The sequence below is a fragment of the Acanthaster planci genome, linkage group LG09, assembly GCF_054643075.1.
Source record: "Acanthaster planci isolate LZ-2023a linkage group LG09, COTS_SCS, whole genome shotgun sequence".
Classification (NCBI taxonomy): Eukaryota; Metazoa; Echinodermata; class Asteroidea; order Valvatida; family Acanthasteridae; genus Acanthaster; species Acanthaster planci.
In genome coordinates, this window is record NC_141785.1 from 19,308,562 (window position 1) to 19,325,793 (window position 17,232).

Genomic DNA, 17,232 nt, shown 5'->3' on the forward strand with positions numbered 1-17,232 from the left:
GGGCCCGGCGCCCCAGCATCAGATAGTACGTGTAGTACGCGCGCGACGCTTGAGGCGAAAACTAGACTCGATCGACAGACTAATCGCGGCCGCGGCGCGGGAAGAATTAAGTGAACTTCTGACTGCAAGTCCTGTGTCGCCGAGTCTTCGTGATGAAACGGTTTGAATTTCTTGAAATGTTACGTTAAGGATTCTTAAGAATGGAATAGATTTATTTGATAGTTGCGGATTTGATTTGGTTGAGTGTATTTCTTTTGAAATGATGAAAATTTGAATTTGTTAGATGGTCCAGTTTCCGGACAGGATGAGATAGGCCTAATGGAGTAATGCAGTGTGGTTGACAGATTGGTCATCGCGTCGCTCAAACTTGCCTGTGGGTGCATGGTCGGTGCCTGTCGGTGCCTGTAATTCATTCTGTAACTCAAGTGGGTAGCAGTGCTCATGGTCTGATGGTGCGGGCTGCACTGGCGTGATTGGTGGGGCTCATTCGCTACACATCGCGCATAAATGATGACGCCGATAAACTGTGACTCTGGCTTGCATGCTTTGCAATGTAAATAGCCTTACTCACCATTAGCCTAGGTTTTGCATATTTCAAATGAGGCAGCATGAACCGAGGGGGGGGGGTGGCATATGCCTCCCATGGCTCCCTTCTACCCCCGCCCCAAGACTGAGAATGGACATAGCCTAGGCCTAGATCTCTTTCCTTATTCAGAACTAGCCTAAAGCCGCCAATAATTTTGTTATTTTCCAAAAAGTTATTATTTCGGAAAAAAATGTTTTTCCTGTTAGGAATGCTTAAAAAATGGCTGCAAAGTAAATCGGGAGTTCGTAGTGCGCCGGTGTACACATGCATGGTGTGATGTTAGACGGATTGAAGGTAGTCTACTTTCAAGAGTGGTTCCCTTTGGTTCGCATGGACGCATATTCACTGTCGATGTGCAGTATATACACCAACTAATGAATAATTAAAAAAAGCTTCATGGGTTTTTAAATTGTCCCAACTGAAATCCGAGATGTTCAATCTCATGACCTGACTAGGAAAAAGTCTGGATGTAAGAAATTAATTTATCACTAAATTAAGGATCTAGACTATTTCAGAGTGTTTTGATGTTTACATGTAGGTTTAAGTATATACTTTATTAACCTTTTGGCCAAATTTCAGGACCTTTACTTGTGATGTTTTGAAGCTACAAAAGACATGAGACGTTCAGCCGCTCCCTCCCAACTTGCATCGGCCAGCAAGCGACCTAGGTTTATGCCGCCCTTTGCAAACAAACCACCAGGCATCTCTACATCAGTAAACACAACCAATACCCCAAAATCATGTGGGTCGAATTCACTGAGTACAGCATTTACAAGTACATCGTCTCAAAAGGATATCTCATCCGGAAGCAGATCAACCTCGAATGTTCTCCGACTTATCCAGCTGCAAAAACCTGCTGAACAGCACCCCTGTAAAATTCTGGAACCTTTGACAAAACCGGATCCACCTCAGGCTGTTACCAGTGATGCGACCCAGGAAAATTCATACTCGGGCAAAGTGAGAGAAGACACATCAGATGACAGTTTGACCAATGCTAACCCATCGCCAGTCACACTTCCTAATCAACTAGTAAGACACGATTCAGAGTTATGTTCCAAGCTGACCAATGTCAGTTCTGACATCATCAGAGAGGAACCTCAAGATAAGGCAGTAAATGGTGAGAATGTCTCCTCGACAGTGCAAACAGCGCTTGCTAGCACCTCTCATCAGATCCTGAAGCCAAGAATGAATGGCCTCCATCGGAGTTCATTCAGACAGCCGCTGCTACACAAAGCCCCTCCCCTGAAAACTGCCACTGAAGAAAATCTGAAGGAACCTGCGTCTCACTACTACAGTGTGGTTTGGTAAGTTTATTGTGTGGACTATCCCCTTGAGCAGGAGTACCCCGTCATTAGTTAAAAGAGCCATGTTGGTAGGGAGTGTTCATTTTGTTGGTAGCCACATGACCGTAATGTGTGCATCTCATAGTCCTTTGCGAACCAGTGATTTGCAGTTCCTACCAAAGGAGCTTCTATTGATGGGAAAATTGCGCCCGCTCTTGCTTTGGCTCAGGGTGGATGTTGCATACAACAGCAATGTACTAGTGAGATTGAAAATGATTAGTAAATAAAGTTGATATTTGTGTCCGACACATTGCATGATGCAGTAAATTAATATGTCTCTAAATCCCCTAGGGATCATTGAAATTGTGCTTGTTGGGTTCAGAATGAATAGGGTTAAAGTACTGAACCAAACAATGCATTTTCAAAGAGAGTAGTTGTACTTGGTATTGGATGACCTATGATATTCATCTAATATTCATCTTTGCACTGACATCTTTCATTTTCCAATTTACTTGTTTGATTTACTAACCTTGATGTGAGGCTATCTATGGCTGAGGCTCTCCACTGCAGCAAAGCTAATTACCAAAAGCTGTAGCCACAAAACTCTGAACTCCAACATGGCCTGACATAAACGACGGCAGACCATGTTGACATGTTAAAGACCATGTTGTGATGAGAAAGTTACTCTTTGTTCTTGTCAATGTCAGGTGCAAGTTGTCCAAGAAGAAGCACAAGAAGTGGGAAGGAGACGGTAAGCTATGAAAACAGACATCTGAAGAGAATAGAAACAGTGACCAGTAACATCACTGATGCTGTCCTGGCCTGTGCAGCTTTTTAGGGATGACTGCTAAATGAAGTGAAATCAAGTAGTGCGATGCTGGTAAAAGTTCAGCAATGCCTGATATAAAATAATTCTGTTGTTTTGCAGCTATACTGGTTACCAAGGGAAAATCAGTTACACTTCTAGACACAGAAGGAAAGGAGTAAGTAGCTCTCTGTGTTGGTTTCACTTGTAAACATTTTAAAAAAATCCATGCCTAGACAAGTGTGTGTTTGATTCCTAGAAGTGAGTGACGAGACCTATACAGAGGTCAATATACGTGATCAACATATGAACAGTTAACACAATGTCCCTTTCTTTGTTCAAGGATTGGCAAGGGCCGAGGATACAAGTCAAGTGAGCTTAGCAGTATGGCTGAAGGCCACACACTGTGCATTGGAGGAAAGGAGATAGAGGTAGGTTTGCCTCTCCAGCCAATAATTATGTGTGTATAAGGAATTAGCGTGAGAACAAGTGCATGAAGCAATATGAGCACACTCCATTCATTTGTCCTGCAAATGGTTCAAATGTGGTCATCCTTCAGAAATTGATAGCATAGTACAAATGACTGCAAATGAGAAAACTGGGCTTTCGTGTAAATATGAGAAAAAAAAGAGATTTTTATACAGTAGCACCTCTATGCAGTGATGCTCCCAAAAAGATTTTTGTGAATTGAAAACTGTCTATTGAAATATCAAATGCCAGAGACTAGACACGGAGAAGTGGAATATAGATTACACAGGTAGTGAAAGTTAACTTCTCTGCATGTAAGGGAGCACAAATTTCAACAACGCTTTGTGAATTTATTGTTCGAGAAAGATTTCCTTGTAAAAGTAAACTAGAGGAAAGACGGTTCTAGTGCAAAGGTTTCTGAAATCTATTTTATAGTCAGATTTAGAATTTTTCCACTGTAATGTGTAAACACCTCACTTTTTGTCCTCATGCCGAAATAAAGCCTTGAACATCCGTCCAGCACTGAATCTATTAAAATCAAGCTAAACCAAGGTTGAATTTGACCCATTGAGGAGGTAGTTAGTGAATGCCGTTCCAGTGGTAGAGAGTCCCATTTTCTTGTCTTTTTCTCCAGGTTATGGGGGGGATTAAACAGGAAGACTTCACCTCTGGTAAATGCTTCCAGACCACGTCCACCGCATCTTCCTTTCCAGCCGCGGACTCCCTTTCACCCAAGCCAAGGAGGGTAGCTGCTAAACCATTCATGAATCCTCAGAAAGCCTCGTCTTCACCTGCTGGAAATAGTGAGGTAAGCCCCATAGCCTTTTCCTTGCCATTCAGCCGCTCATCACTTAGCTACGGAGGTCAAGGTTAGCCCCAAAGCAGATTGAATGGTTTTTTGTGGGATGGATTCCTCTCTTTTTTTTCCTGCTTACCCGTAAAGCAGGGCGAACATATTGCTAAAATGCCATTCTCTGTTTTTCTTCTTTTCTGCTGCCAGAAAAGTGGATATTTCTTAATTGCTTTGACTAGAAGCACTTACCAGCAAAGGGACAGGCTGGTTGGAAAAATTTCATAGTGGTGCAGGGCACACAGTTGAAGATCACATTACTTGGTTATAATGCTCCGCATATCTCATGCCAAACGTGCATCAATCTGCGCACGCAGGTGCTGTTTACTATCAAGGGAAAGACGCCCTCTCTTGTTCCTCCCCAGAGTGGATTTCTTTTTTACCCTTCAACAAAGGTTCAAAAACAGCATTGCTACTGTCAGAAAGCTGATTGAAATTCTGAACAAATCTATTTTTGTACTTTTCTGCATTGTAACAGAGCAGATATCTTTGTCACAGTGGTCTAATAATGGATATCAGCATTTCGCTTTGGTTCAATTCTTTCTATGTAGCCTGTCACAACCACCAAGTCAGCACCAAAGCCGCTGCATGACCCCACCCATCCCGATGCCCTTGTGATGCCCCGCCCATCCCCTGCCCACCAGTGGGCCCACAACCCCCAGCACCACCCTGTGGTGGATGTGGTCTTGGATCCCTACCTGTCCTCCAAGCTCAGACCCCATCAGAGAGAAGGAGTTCTGTTTCTATATGAGTGTGTGATGGGGTTGCGCAGTTTCCAAGGAAACGGAGCAATATTAGCGTAAGCCAATCGGCCAATCCAATTTTTTTGTCAGAGCTACTTGCTCTTCTGTCCAGTGGTAAATTACAACCAGCTAGCAGCCATGATGTAATTAATTTTAACGCTCGTCAATTTGTCTGTAAGCATCTTGCATCAAAATAATTTAAGTGAAATACAGACAGAGTAAATTTAATAAATGGAGTCTGTAAGATTTGCTTTGCATAGTGCAATGACCTTTCAGTTCTTTGCACACTACTTGATTTGATTCTGTCAGATACAGGCAATGAAGTACCATTTTTCAAGTCTTAAAGTGAATTTAAGCAAAACTGCTTAAACCAGTGAGAACTTGGTTTTCTGATTTTTGCCCTTTTGTGTCTACTGAATTGCCTCATGTTAAATTAATTTTTCTTTGTGTGCTTTTCCTGTAGTGATGACATGGGACTTGGAAAGACATTGCAGTGCATTTGTCTGATATGGTAAGGTCCCGTGCACTTTGTTTCAACAGCAAACAGTGGGAACTATTTCTCAGCATTTACATTTGTGTGCAGAGGAGTTATTGAGATGCTTTAGAAATAAATAAACCCTTAATTGTGATACAAACCATATAACATGTGTAGTGATAATTGTATAATACCAGTGACTGGGGCCGAGTCTATGGTGCCAGTGTGTTATTTTTAGTTAAATCCACCCGGCATTAGTGGATTCAATGTTTTACAATGTATAACATTGCGACTGGGGAGAGAGTCGCGGGAAAATGGTCAGGAGAGTTTGGTTGAAGGGGAAGGACTACGAAAAGGAGACGAATAAACAGGGATTGACTGGTCCTTCCAGAAGGAAATTTTGAGCCTGAGCAAGACTTCTTATTTAGAGTCTGTTATACATGTATGAAAAATAAACAGTCATCCACCACTTATGAGGATGTTAATGATGCACTGACATTGGTCATATCATTTCCACACTATTCTAATAGTCCCACCAGATTTTTTTCAAAGCAAATTCCAGCTTAACTTTCACTCTTTAAAATAAAATTCAAGTATAAGAAAAGCAAATCTCAATATTTTGCCTCATGTAAGAGTGCCAAGGTACTGGGGAGGACGATTGTGATGTCATGCACTGAGGTTTAGGTGTTAAAAGTGTCTTTTTCTTCAGGCTGAAACTCACACCTTTAATTGCTGGTCTGTACCATTTTTCTATTCCAACAAAACGCAGGACACTCTGCAAGCAGGGCCCATACCGAGCGAAGCCAGTCACCAGGAGAGTTCTGATTGTAACCCCAGGTAGCTTAGTCAAGGTTAGTCCAAGGAAGCATGTCATCTCTGATGCCTGTGACAACTATTTGGGGTTTGTCTCTCCTCTGAGACATTTTTTGGTGGTGATATCTGACGTTGCTTTGGGATGGCTTGCTTCTTTTCAGAACTGGTGTCGTGAGTTCAAGAAGTGGCTTGGCAATGAGAGAATGCGAGTTTTTGCGGTCAGTGCTGACAAGAAAGTTCAGGTCAGTTCCGACTTCATCGTGTTTTGGAAAGTACTAACCCTAGCCATGCCAAATCCAACCAATTTCTATATGATATACACACCGTACTCTAAGTTTCAAGATTTAGGCCTAATGATTTATCCTGAAATATATTACCTGTGAAAATGTGTTGATCATTCTACTTTACTCGCTGTATTTTTCTGACATGTGGCTTGTCTTGTTAATGGCAAACGGCAAGGATATTTTAAAGTCAGTTACATCACTTAGCTTCAGTGTGCCGTCGTGCCCGTTCACAGAAGACACTCGTACAGTCTTGAGAATAGGGAACCATCAGAGAGTATTTTTCTAAAGAAGAGCAATCAAATAGGGAATGACTAGCCAACTGACATAGTGGGATTCTAACCCAGGTCACCTGATATGGAAGCCGCATGGAAGAAACACACAATATGCATTGATGTTGATGCAGTTATACTTTTCTAACCTTGTAGGGCTCGAAGTCCTCGATTGATTCTGTTTTGCTTCCCTGAAATATAAATCTGGGGTTTCCCCGACACCGAAATGAAATTAATTTTTTTGTTTGCTTCTGTTTCACTGCAGTGATTTTTCAATCATCCAACTTGGTAACTCTTTCATTTCTCCAATACCTGCAGGAGTTTGCAAGTAGCCTCATTTATCCCGTCCTCATCATCAGCTATGAAATGTTTGTCCGCTCCATTGAGGACATCCGCAAGATCAACTTTGATCTGATCGTCTGCGATGAAGGGCACCGACTTAAGAACACCAATATCAAAACCACATCTGTAAGTCTGCTACCCAGACTCTCCTTATTTAAAATGTACAGTAGACATGGAGGTAACCCTTCCATTTTCCCTCTCAAAATGTTCAAATGGCTAAAGTCTTTGTTATTTTTACTTCTGTTATGTCTGCATTACGACTTTTCTTAAGTTAATATGTGTTGATACATTTCAGCTGATATCAAGCCTGCCTGTACAGAGAAGAATTTTACTGACTGGCACCCCAGTCCAGGTACTTACCAGCTCTTCTGATTATTGGACCAATTTTAATTTAATACAAAATGAACTTCACAGAGAATTGTCTAATTGCATTTCTACTCCTTATTTTAATGATTGATGTTGTTTCACGAACGCATTTTGTTTTTCAAACAACCATCTTTGTAGACATTATTTTTGAATTTCATTCTTCTTAGAATGATCTGCAAGAATTCCACTCCATTGTTGAGTTCTGCAACCCAGGTGTGCTAGGTGAGTGGACAAAGTAAAAATCTATCAAAAGGAAAAGTTCCTTACACCTGTTTCAGATAGGCATTCTAGGGTTGTACGGACCAGAGAGAATCAAAAGCAACTTGGGTTAATCCAATTAAATGTTGGTTTCAGACAGACGAACGTAATACATATATTTGCACTAGATTTGGCTCACGGCAAGAGCGACATCGGAAACCAAGTCATTCTGTGTCGTTCCGAGTGCCTTCGAATGTCAATCTTTTGCCTGCTAGCACCCCTCGTCGCTCCTAACTGTCTAGACGTTCAACTTCTGCTGTACCTTATTCAAAATTCAGACTGCCCGTCTGAAACAGGTGTTACACGGCCGCAGAATTTCATATTTCGTTGGAGACCATGCCATCCATGGATTTGAACCCCATTGTTGTCATAGGCAAACAAAGTCTTCACATCTGTCACATATTTTGCCGGTGAACATTTTTTCATTTCAAACTCATCTCGTGTTTCAGGAGGTTGACATACAGTGTAGAGTAGAGGATATTGTATTTGTTTTCATTGAAACTTGGCATCTCTTGGCCACCATAAATAATATATATTTATATATACTTTCAAAGGCTGATCTGATATAACTAAAAAGATAGAAAATACTTGGGCGTTGTTATTGTAATAAATGTTCCAAGCCACATGTAAGCGTTTCACTTCCAAAACTTGGTCTGACAAATCATATTTATTACAAACAAGTTAGATTTAATATTCTCAAACATGTTTTAAGCTGTGTAATGTAATTTGCAACATTATAAGGGTCCAGTGCCGCATTCCACCGTGTCTACGAAGACCCAATCACCAAGGGCAACCAGCCACAGGCTAAGTCTGAAGAAAAGAAGCTAGCTGCTACAAGAGCCGCAGAGGTATGGCATCCGTTGTCATTAGATTCCGCTGGGTCCTTGCAAAGCCATGGACATGTATGTAGAGAGTTGTGACCTGAATGTCACCATTTTTGGAAACAACCTGGCAGGTGTGTGCACCTGTGCACTATGACGGTTGGTAATACAATAGCGCATGCCATGTACACAAAACAATGGCCACTGTGTTTCAAAAACTCTGAAGCTGGCACAACTCTCTCTGACCCTTGATCCCGGTAAATCTGACAGGGTAGCCTTTGTTGGTGGGAGGGACTAACTATACCCCTAGTAATTACTTAAACTAGCTGAACATGGGTCCAGAAAAGAGATTTCACCTAAAAACAAAAAGGGAGGACGGAATGAACAGATTCAAATGTCTGTTCAATTTCTACTTTTAAATGTTACCAGAATTAGGTCCAGTTAGTTGAGCCACGCTTTGAATCAGTTCATTTTTATTAGAATTAGGTCCAGTTAGTTGAGCCATGCTTTGAATCAGTTCATTTTTATTAGAATTAGGTCCAGTTAGTTGAGCCATGCTTTGAATCAGTTCATTTTTATTAGAATTAGGTCCAGTTAGTTGAGCCATGCTTTGAATCAGTTCATTTTTATTAGAATTAGGTCCAGTTAGTTGATCCATGCTTTGAATCAATTCATTTTTATTATGATAAGATAAATGTTGACTTGGCGTGATTTTCACTACAGATTCTTTTCTCTTTATTCAGTTGTCGAGACTGACTAGTTTGTTTGTTCTCCGAAGAACACAGGAAATCAACAATAAGTACTTACCTCCAAAAGGTATGAGACAGCTAATCAAAATTTTCTGCTTAGAACCGTCCTAAATCCTCCAAACTCCTCCACTGTGCATGAAAGCAATGATGCATTCTTTGCATCTTTCATGGGCCATCAAGTCCCATGTAAAGTAACGGCAAAGTCTTCCCAGAGCTTCCTGTTGAATCTTTGAGGATTTGTAGGACGGGATTGAGGGTTAACGGTGTTGTCTGGTGAATTTTCCTGCCAGTGGAGACTGTGGTCTTCTGCAAGCCCAGCCCTCTCCAGCTCCTCCTCTACCAGAGGCTCCTGAGCTCCAGGATCCTCCGCAGCTGTCTTACCGCCTCCAGCCAGTATGCTGAGGCATCATTCTCCTCGCCCCACCTTGTCTGCATTACAGCCTTGAAGAAGCTATGTAACCACCCAGGGCTGTTGCATCAAGCCTGCTTGGACGCTGACACGGAACATCGAGAGACTGGTTCAGTGGACGATGGATTCCTTGCGGAGGTGAGCTCACTGTCTTTGTGCGATATCTTTAGTTTTTTGATGGCGAATTTAACAAGTGCAGTAGAAGAGTTTGTTTATATTGAATTTTCTGAAGTTAATTAATTAATTAATCAGTCCTTTCTTGCTGTGTTTATTCCACTTCCTCATCGTCACCCATCCTTCTCACCATGTTTACTGTTTCACTCCATTATAGAGGCTTTGCGCGGTAGCCATCTTGCATGGCAGTTCTTTTGTTCCACACGGAAACCTCTTTTGTGCATACCCCGTAGAACAAAAGCACCGGCCTGGAAGACAGCAGCCATGCAAACCCTCTATGCCGTATCTCATTTCTGTTGATCTGTTCACCTTGCTTCCTGAGGTCTGCTTGTTTTCCCCATTTTCACTCATTCGCACTTTTTCTTTTTTCTTATAGCTTTTGTGTTTGTTCTCAATTTTTTATTTTGCCAGAAGAAAATATCAGTTTGTCCTTCGTTAACATTCGTCACACACTAAAACAAAGTTCTTGTAGTCGAAACTATTTTTGGCTTCACAATAGTTACGATTTTTCTAACGGTGGAAGTTTACACAAATTTGTTTGCAATTTTAATGATATTTTTTCCCTCGAGTTGACTTGAAACTGCACACTGTAGCTTTTTGTCTCAAATGCAAATTGATGCTATTGAGGAACTTGAGCACAGCAGTCTTAAATAAACTATTCATACAAGCTAAACTCCATTGATTTAAAAAGTGAGGATGCAATGCAGTGGGTTTATTTGTCTTGTTTCTGTCTTGCAGGAGTCCTTATACAAAGACTTGCTGCCTCTTTTCCCGGACAACTACGCAGTAGACAGTGTTGACATGGAGCACTCAGGTAAAATGCAAGTGCTCGCTGATCTGCTCTGCTCGTTGCATGAAAATGGACCATCCGAGAAGATTGTTCTGGTGTCAAACTATACGCAGGTAAGACAAGGAGCACAACCAGTTTTAACCCCTTTGCGCCGGGACGCGGGTAGAGCCGCCGTAAAAATTGAGATCCTCAGCCCGCTTTTCAGCTATTATTTTCGGCCCATGCTCGAGCGAACACAGTGAAAGAAGGCAGACCCTGCCTCTTGTATATATGGTGATTGGCCTTTTCACTGTGTAATTCAAAGCGTGCAGAGCACGCCGGGCCACAAATCGAGAATTTGCGGTTTGGCAGGTGGTCTTTTTGGCCAAGCGAGGCTGGAATTCTTAGAGTCGGCTTTCGGAAAAAAATTCCCGTCGTCGAGGGGTTAATCAACAGTTCCTTGTAGACTGTTCTTTGCCCGGGCCAGTAAGCAGGGTCACCACTTACGTTAAACTACGAGCTGTCACGTAATTCCGAGACTTTTAAAGAATAACAAGCAGTAATTAATCAGCGTTTGAAGTTTTACCAGAGATGGTAATAGTTATGCGCTATATTCTATTCTCTTCCCATTCAAAGAGTTTTCACCCAAGAAGATAATGCACGTAGTTCAACTCTAAGTTGGGGGGGACGCTAAGATAACCTTTGATCCTTCCCCACAGACGTTAGGCTTTCTGCAGAAGCTCTGCGAGCAGGAGGGATACAAGTTCTGTCGCCTGGACGGGAGCACACCCACCGCAAGACGCCAGGAGATTGTGGAACATTTCAATAGCTCCTACTCGCAGGAAAGTAGGTTTCTCTGCATGCCTTCTCCATTGGGAACACCTTTGTGCTTGAACCATAAGAGGAGTGTTTTTTTTTTACCTGAAGACAATCTTGACAGTCAATGGATCATTGCTATGCAAAAGTGCCACGTGGTGCTAACAACTTGATGAAATTAGAAATTGAGTTGATTTTGATGTTGTTTTAAGTTCCATGCCAAAGAAAATCTTGAACTAGAAGCTTTGCGTGAGGAGGAGTGCTTGTCCAAAGCCAGAAGTATGTCAAAGAAAGAATGTAGTTGGTCATTTTGGGTATTACTTGTTTTGTCATGGGAACATAATTTGTTGTAATGTCATTGTGCTTACATTGCCGGTACCAAAATTTCGGTAATAATTCTTTTCTACAGCTGTGTTTTTACTAAGTTCCAAAGCTGGAGGTGTTGGCTTGAATCTGATTGGTGCATCCAGGTTGTTGCTCTATGACATCGACTGGAATCCAGCCAATGACCTGCAGGTATACATCTCTCCTTGGACGAAGATTAAGACAAAAGTAATGGCAGGACAAACAGGTTGTAGGGGTGTAGAATTACCTCAGGTGTTAACCACTTCGTGCCAGGGAGCCCGGTTTCGGGTACCTTGGGTTGGTATGCATAGCCAGGGTTGCCCGTAATCAGACAAAAGAACTGGGCCTTGTAACAAAAGACCGTACTCGGAACAAAACACCGAGCTGCTGGGAATTGTCAATAGCGGAGGAAATCCGTCATTGTTTTGAATGATTATACCACTGTTTGTGGCATTCAGCAGACAAAAGCGCTCCAGTGATGAGCGATACAATACCGCTGCGTGCTAATCTGGCCCCTATTAAAAAGACCTCAGTAGCACACTGTGCCAGTTTTGGGAACAAAAGAAACTTATGTAACACCGCACAATCTGGGCTTTTTTAACAAGGTGGCAGGCCTGGCTGAAATACTCGGGCATCAATAGATGTTGCCTGTCAGATTAGAGTAGCCACCAGACAGTCGTTTGTGTGGGTGTAAACGTCCAGTAAACGAAATACATGTAATGAATTTTTGAAGAATTTGAAAATGGAAAATCTTGAAAAACGCCTCTATTTGTGCACGGCCATTTGAATTGAGCCCGGCAGCAAGTGGTTAAGTCAGAGATTCACATTTCTGAGCAATTATCTATGATTTGTAGGCAATGGCCAGAGTGTGGAGAGACGGTCAAAAGAGACAGGTGCATATCTACAGACTCATCACGACGGTAAGCTCCAAAAGAAACGACAGGAGCTGAGTCTCCTTTCTTCGACTAGTCCCTCTCTGTCGGAACATTTCTCCTCCCTCTTGCTGTAACCCCCCCCCAAAAAAGTTCTGCCTCCCAAGTCCTAATCAGAATCTATTCTATTAATGTAGTTTCTATTGTTTAATATTTGTTACCAAGGGTACGATTGAGGAGAAGGTGTACCAGAGACAGATCAGCAAGCAGGGTCTGAGCGGGGCGGTGGTGGACGCTAAGAGCCATGGCCATGTCAAATTCTCCCTGGAAGATCTCAGGGTGAGCTCAGTTTGATCCACTTGGAATGAATTAATAGCAACTTGGGGTCAGACTTCATAAAATGTGTGGTATATTTTTGGTCGTAATAGCCTCATGAAAAGAATGATCGTCTACATGACCCGGAACTTTTTCACCGAGCACTTCATTAGTTGTAAACTTGTGTGAGTCCAGCCATGCTGCAATGGACCAAGTTCAAAGTGTCCTGCCGTTTCATAGTCCTGGGCAATGTATCCCTTCAGCATTGCATCGAGTTGTCCTTTCTGGGTGCCTCTCTGAGATATTGTGTTTGTTTTTGATTGAATGATTACCAGTCATTGCTAATGAATGGCACGCAGGGCTCATGTTGTGTCATTTGCTAGCGGTGAAGTTGAGAAAACTTGTGCTGGGAATCAAATATTAATGTCATTTACCATCTAAATTTAACTGGTTATAGTGGAGTGTCTTGTAGTGCAGAGTTTTGCAGAATTATTGAAAGTGAATCAAATGTCAGGCCCAATAATGAAAGTTAATTTGAATAGCATGTATAGAATTCAAAGATGTATTACCACTTTACAAATTTCGTGCCTGCACTTTTAGACGGAAGTAAAAAGGGACCTTAAGAGAGAAATGTACAAAGATGAAAATTGCTTTCACTTTTGTTACTTTCAGGATCTGTTCACTCTCCATGAGAGCACAGCCTGCGTCACCCATGATATGATGGCCTGTACTTGCCTGACGGGGGAGGAGACAGTCAGAGAAGCCCCACAGACTGCTCCAAGCAGGGTATGCCAGCTGGGAGTCAAGAGGAACCAAGACAGGAAGGTATGCAATGGTCTGAAGGTATGCAATGGTCTGAAGGTATGCAATGGTCTGAAGGTATGCAATGGTCTGAAGGTAGGCAATGGTCTGAAGGTAGGCAATGGTCTGAAGGTATGCAATGGTCTGAAGGTATGCAATGGTCTGAAGGTATGCAATGGTCTGAAGGTATGCAATGGTCTGAAGGTAGGCAATGGTCTGAAGGTATGCAATGGTCTGAAGGTATGCAATGGTCTGAAGGTATGCAATGGTCTGAAGGTAGGCAATGGTCTGAAGGTAGGCAATGGTCTGAAGGTATGCAATGGTCTGAAGGTAGGCAATGGTCTGAAGGTATGCAATGGTCTGAAGGTATGCAATGGTCTGAAGGTAGGCAATGGTCTGAAGGTATGCAATGGTCTGAAGGTAGGCAATGGTCTGAAGGTATGCAATGGTCTGAAGGTAGGCAATGGTCTGAAGGTAGGCAATGGTCTGAAGGTAGGCAATGGTCTGAAGGTATGCAATGGCCTGAAGGTATGCAATGGTCTGAAGGTAGGCAATGGTCTGAAGGTATGCAATGGCCTGAAGGTATGCAATGGTCTGAAGGTAGGCAATGGTCTGAAGGTATGCAATGGTCTGAAGGTAGGCAATGGTCTGAAGGTATGCAATGGCCTGAAGGTATGCAATGGTCTGAAGGTATGCAATGGCCTGAAGGTAGGCAATGGTCTGAAGGTAGGCAATGGTCTGAAGGTATGCAATGGTCTGAAGGTAGGCAATGGTCTGAAGGTATGCAATGGTCTGAAGGTAGGCAATGGTCTGAAGGTAGGCAATGGTCTGAAGGTATGCAATGGTCTGAAGGTAGGCAATGGTCTGAAGGTATGCAATGGCCTGAAGGTATGCAATGGTCTGAAGGTAGGCAATGGTCTGAAGGTATGCAATGGTCTGAAGGTAGGCAATGGTCTGAAGGTATGCAATGGCCTGAAGGTATGCAATGGTCTGAAGGTAGGCAATGGTCTGAAGGTATGCAATGGCCTGAAGGTATGCAATGGTCTGAAGGTAGGCAATGGTCTGAAGGTATGCAATGGTCTGAAGGTAGGCAATGGTCTGAAGGTATGCAATGGCCTGAAGGTATGCAATGGTCTGAAGGTATGCAATGGTCTGAAGGTATGCAATGGTCTGAAGGTATGCAATGGTCTGAAGGTAGGCAATGGTCTGAAGGTATGCAATGGTCTGAAGGTAGGCAATGGTCTGAAGGTATGCAATGGTCTGAAGGTAGGCAATGGTCTGAAGGTATGCAATGGTCTGAAGGTAGGCAATGGTCTGAAGGTATGCAATGGTCTGAAGGTATGCAATGGTCTGAAGGTAGGCAATGGTCTGAAGGTATGCAATGGCCTGAAGGTATGCAATGGTCTGAAGGTATGCAATGGTCTGAAGGTATGCAATGGTCTGAAGGTATGCAATGGTCTGAAGGTAGGCAATGGTCTGAAGGTAGGCAATGGTCTGAAGGTATGCAATGGTCTGAAGGTAGGCAATGGTCTGAAGGTATGCAATGGTCTGAAGGTAGGCAATGGTCTGAAGGTATGCAATGGTCTGAAGGTATGCAATGGTCTGAAGGTATGCAATGGTCTGAAGGTAGGCAATGGTCTGAAGGTATGCAATGGTCTGAAGGTATGCAATGGCCTGAAGGTAGGCAATGGTCTGAAGGTATGCAATGGTCTGAAGGTATGCAATGGTCTGAAGGTATGCAATGGCCTGAAGGTATGCAATGGTCTGAAGGTATGCAATGGTCTGAAGGTAGGCAATGGTCTGAAGGTAGGCAATGGTCTGAAGGTAGGCAATGGTCTGAAGGTATGCAATGGTCTGAAGGTAGGCAATGGTCTGAAGGTATGCAATGGTCTGAAGGTAGGCAATGGTCTGAAGGTATGCAATGGTCTGAAGGTATGCAATGGTCTGAAGGTATGCAATGGTCTGAAGGTATGCAATGGTCTGAAGGTATGCAATGGTCTGAAGGTAGGCAATGGTCTGAAGGTAGGCAATGGTCTGAAGGTAGGCAATGGTCTGAAGGTATGCAATGGTCTGAAGGTATGCAATGGTCTGAAGGTATGCAATGGTCTGAAGGTATGCAATGGTCTGAAGGTATGCAATGGTCTGAAGGTATGCAATGGTCTGAAGGTATGCAATGGTCTGAAGGTATGCAATGGTCTGAAGGTATGCAATGGTCTGAAGGTATGCAATGGTCTGAAGGTATGCAATGGTCTGAAGGTATGCAATGGTCTGAAGGTAGGCAATGGTCTGAAGGTATGCAATGGTCTGAAGGTATGCAATGGTCTGAAGGTATGCAATGGTCTGAAGGTATGCAATGGTCTGAAGGTAGGCAATGGTCTGAAGGTAGGCAATGGTCTGAAGGTATGCAATGGTCTGAAGGTAGGCAATGGTCTGAAGGTAGGCAATGGTCTGAAGGTATGCAATGGTCTGAAGGTATGCAATGGTCTGAAGGTATGCAATGGTCTGAAGGTATGCAATGGTCTGAAGGTATGCAATGGTCTGAAGGTATGCAATGGTCTGAAGGTATGCAATGGTCTGAAGGTATGCAATGGTCTGAAGGTAGGCAATGGTCTGAAGGTATGCAATGGTCTGAAGGTATGCAATGGTCTGAAGGTATGCAATGGTCTGAAGGTATGCAATGGTCTGAAGGTAGGCAATGGTCTGAAGGTAGGCAATGGTCTGAAGGTATGCAATGGTCTGAAGGTATGCAATGGTCTGAAGGTATGCAATGGTCTGAAGGTATGCAATGGTCTGAAGGTATGCAATGGTCTGAAGGTAGGCAATGGTCTGAAGGTATGCAATGGTCTGAAGGTAGGCAATGGTCTGAAGGTAGGCAATGGTCTGAAGGTAGGCAATGGTCTGAAGGTAGGCAATGGTCTGAAGGTAGGCAATGGTCTGAAGGTATGCAATGGTCTGAAGGTATGCAATGGTCTGAAGGTATGCAATGGCCTGAAGGTATGCAATGGTCTGAAGGTATGCAATGGTCTGAAGGTATGCAATGGCCTGAAGGTATGCAATGGTCTGAAGGTAGGCAATGGTCTGAAGGTAGGCAATGGTCTGAAGGTAGGCAATGGTCTGAAGGTATGCAATGGTCTGAAGGTATGCAATGGTCTGAAGGTATGCAATGGTCTGAAGGTATGCAATGGTCTGAAGGTATGCAATGGTCTGAAGGTATGCAATGGTCTGAAGGTATGCAATGGTCTGAAGGTAGGCAATGGTCTGAAGGTATGCAATGGTCTGAAGGTATGCAATGGTCTGAAGGTATGCAATGGTCTGAAGGTATGCAATGGTCTGAAGGTAGGCAATGGTCTGAAGGTAGGCAATGGTCTGAAGGTAGGCAATGGTCTGAAGGTATGCAATGGTCTGAAGGTAGGCAATGGTCTGAAGGTATGCAATGGTCTGAAGGTAGGCAATGGTCTGAAGGTATGCAATGGTCTGAAGGTATGCAATGGTCTGAAGGTAGGCAATGGTCTGAAGGTATGCAATGGTCTGAAGGTAGGCAATGGTCTGAAGGTAGGCAATGGTCTGAAGGTATGCAATGGTCTGAAGGTATGCAATGGTCTGAAGGTAGGCAATGGTC

The 17,232-nt window shown here is 43.1% G+C and overlaps 1 protein-coding gene across 2 annotated transcripts in view; it reads left to right on the forward strand.

Annotated features, from left to right (window-relative positions):
* Window positions 1-53: 53 nt before the first annotated feature.
* rad54b (RAD54 homolog B) overlaps window positions 54-17,232 on the forward strand; it is a 28,684-nt gene continuing 11,505 nt past the window's right edge. Inside the window, exons 1-22 of one of the 2 annotated variants that reach the window (XM_022229932.2) lie at window positions 54-160; window positions 1,166-1,890; window positions 2,577-2,620; window positions 2,798-2,852; window positions 3,018-3,105; window positions 3,777-3,950; window positions 4,544-4,791; window positions 5,199-5,246; window positions 5,980-6,061; window positions 6,185-6,265; window positions 6,895-7,044; window positions 7,214-7,270; window positions 7,452-7,506; window positions 8,284-8,390; window positions 9,107-9,179; window positions 9,403-9,659; window positions 10,434-10,598; window positions 11,184-11,310; window positions 11,690-11,796; window positions 12,480-12,545; window positions 12,723-12,836; window positions 13,485-13,637. In XM_022229932.2, the coding sequence (XP_022085624.2) occupies window positions 1,202-1,890; window positions 2,577-2,620; window positions 2,798-2,852; window positions 3,018-3,105; window positions 3,777-3,950; window positions 4,544-4,791; window positions 5,199-5,246; window positions 5,980-6,061; window positions 6,185-6,265; window positions 6,895-7,044; window positions 7,214-7,270; window positions 7,452-7,506; window positions 8,284-8,390; window positions 9,107-9,179; window positions 9,403-9,659; window positions 10,434-10,598; window positions 11,184-11,310; window positions 11,690-11,796; window positions 12,480-12,545; window positions 12,723-12,836; window positions 13,485-13,637 (2,940 nt within the window). In that variant the 5' untranslated portion in view covers window positions 54-160; window positions 1,166-1,201. Of the gene's footprint in view, window positions 179-1,165; window positions 1,891-2,576; window positions 2,621-2,797; window positions 2,853-3,017; window positions 3,106-3,776; window positions 3,951-4,543; window positions 4,792-5,198; window positions 5,247-5,979; window positions 6,062-6,184; window positions 6,266-6,894; window positions 7,045-7,213; window positions 7,271-7,451; window positions 7,507-8,283; window positions 8,391-9,106; window positions 9,180-9,402; window positions 9,660-10,433; window positions 10,599-11,183; window positions 11,311-11,689; window positions 11,797-12,479; window positions 12,546-12,722; window positions 12,837-13,484; window positions 13,638-17,232 lie in introns of both variants that reach the window. The other variant, XM_087141279.1, reaches the window with a different exon arrangement.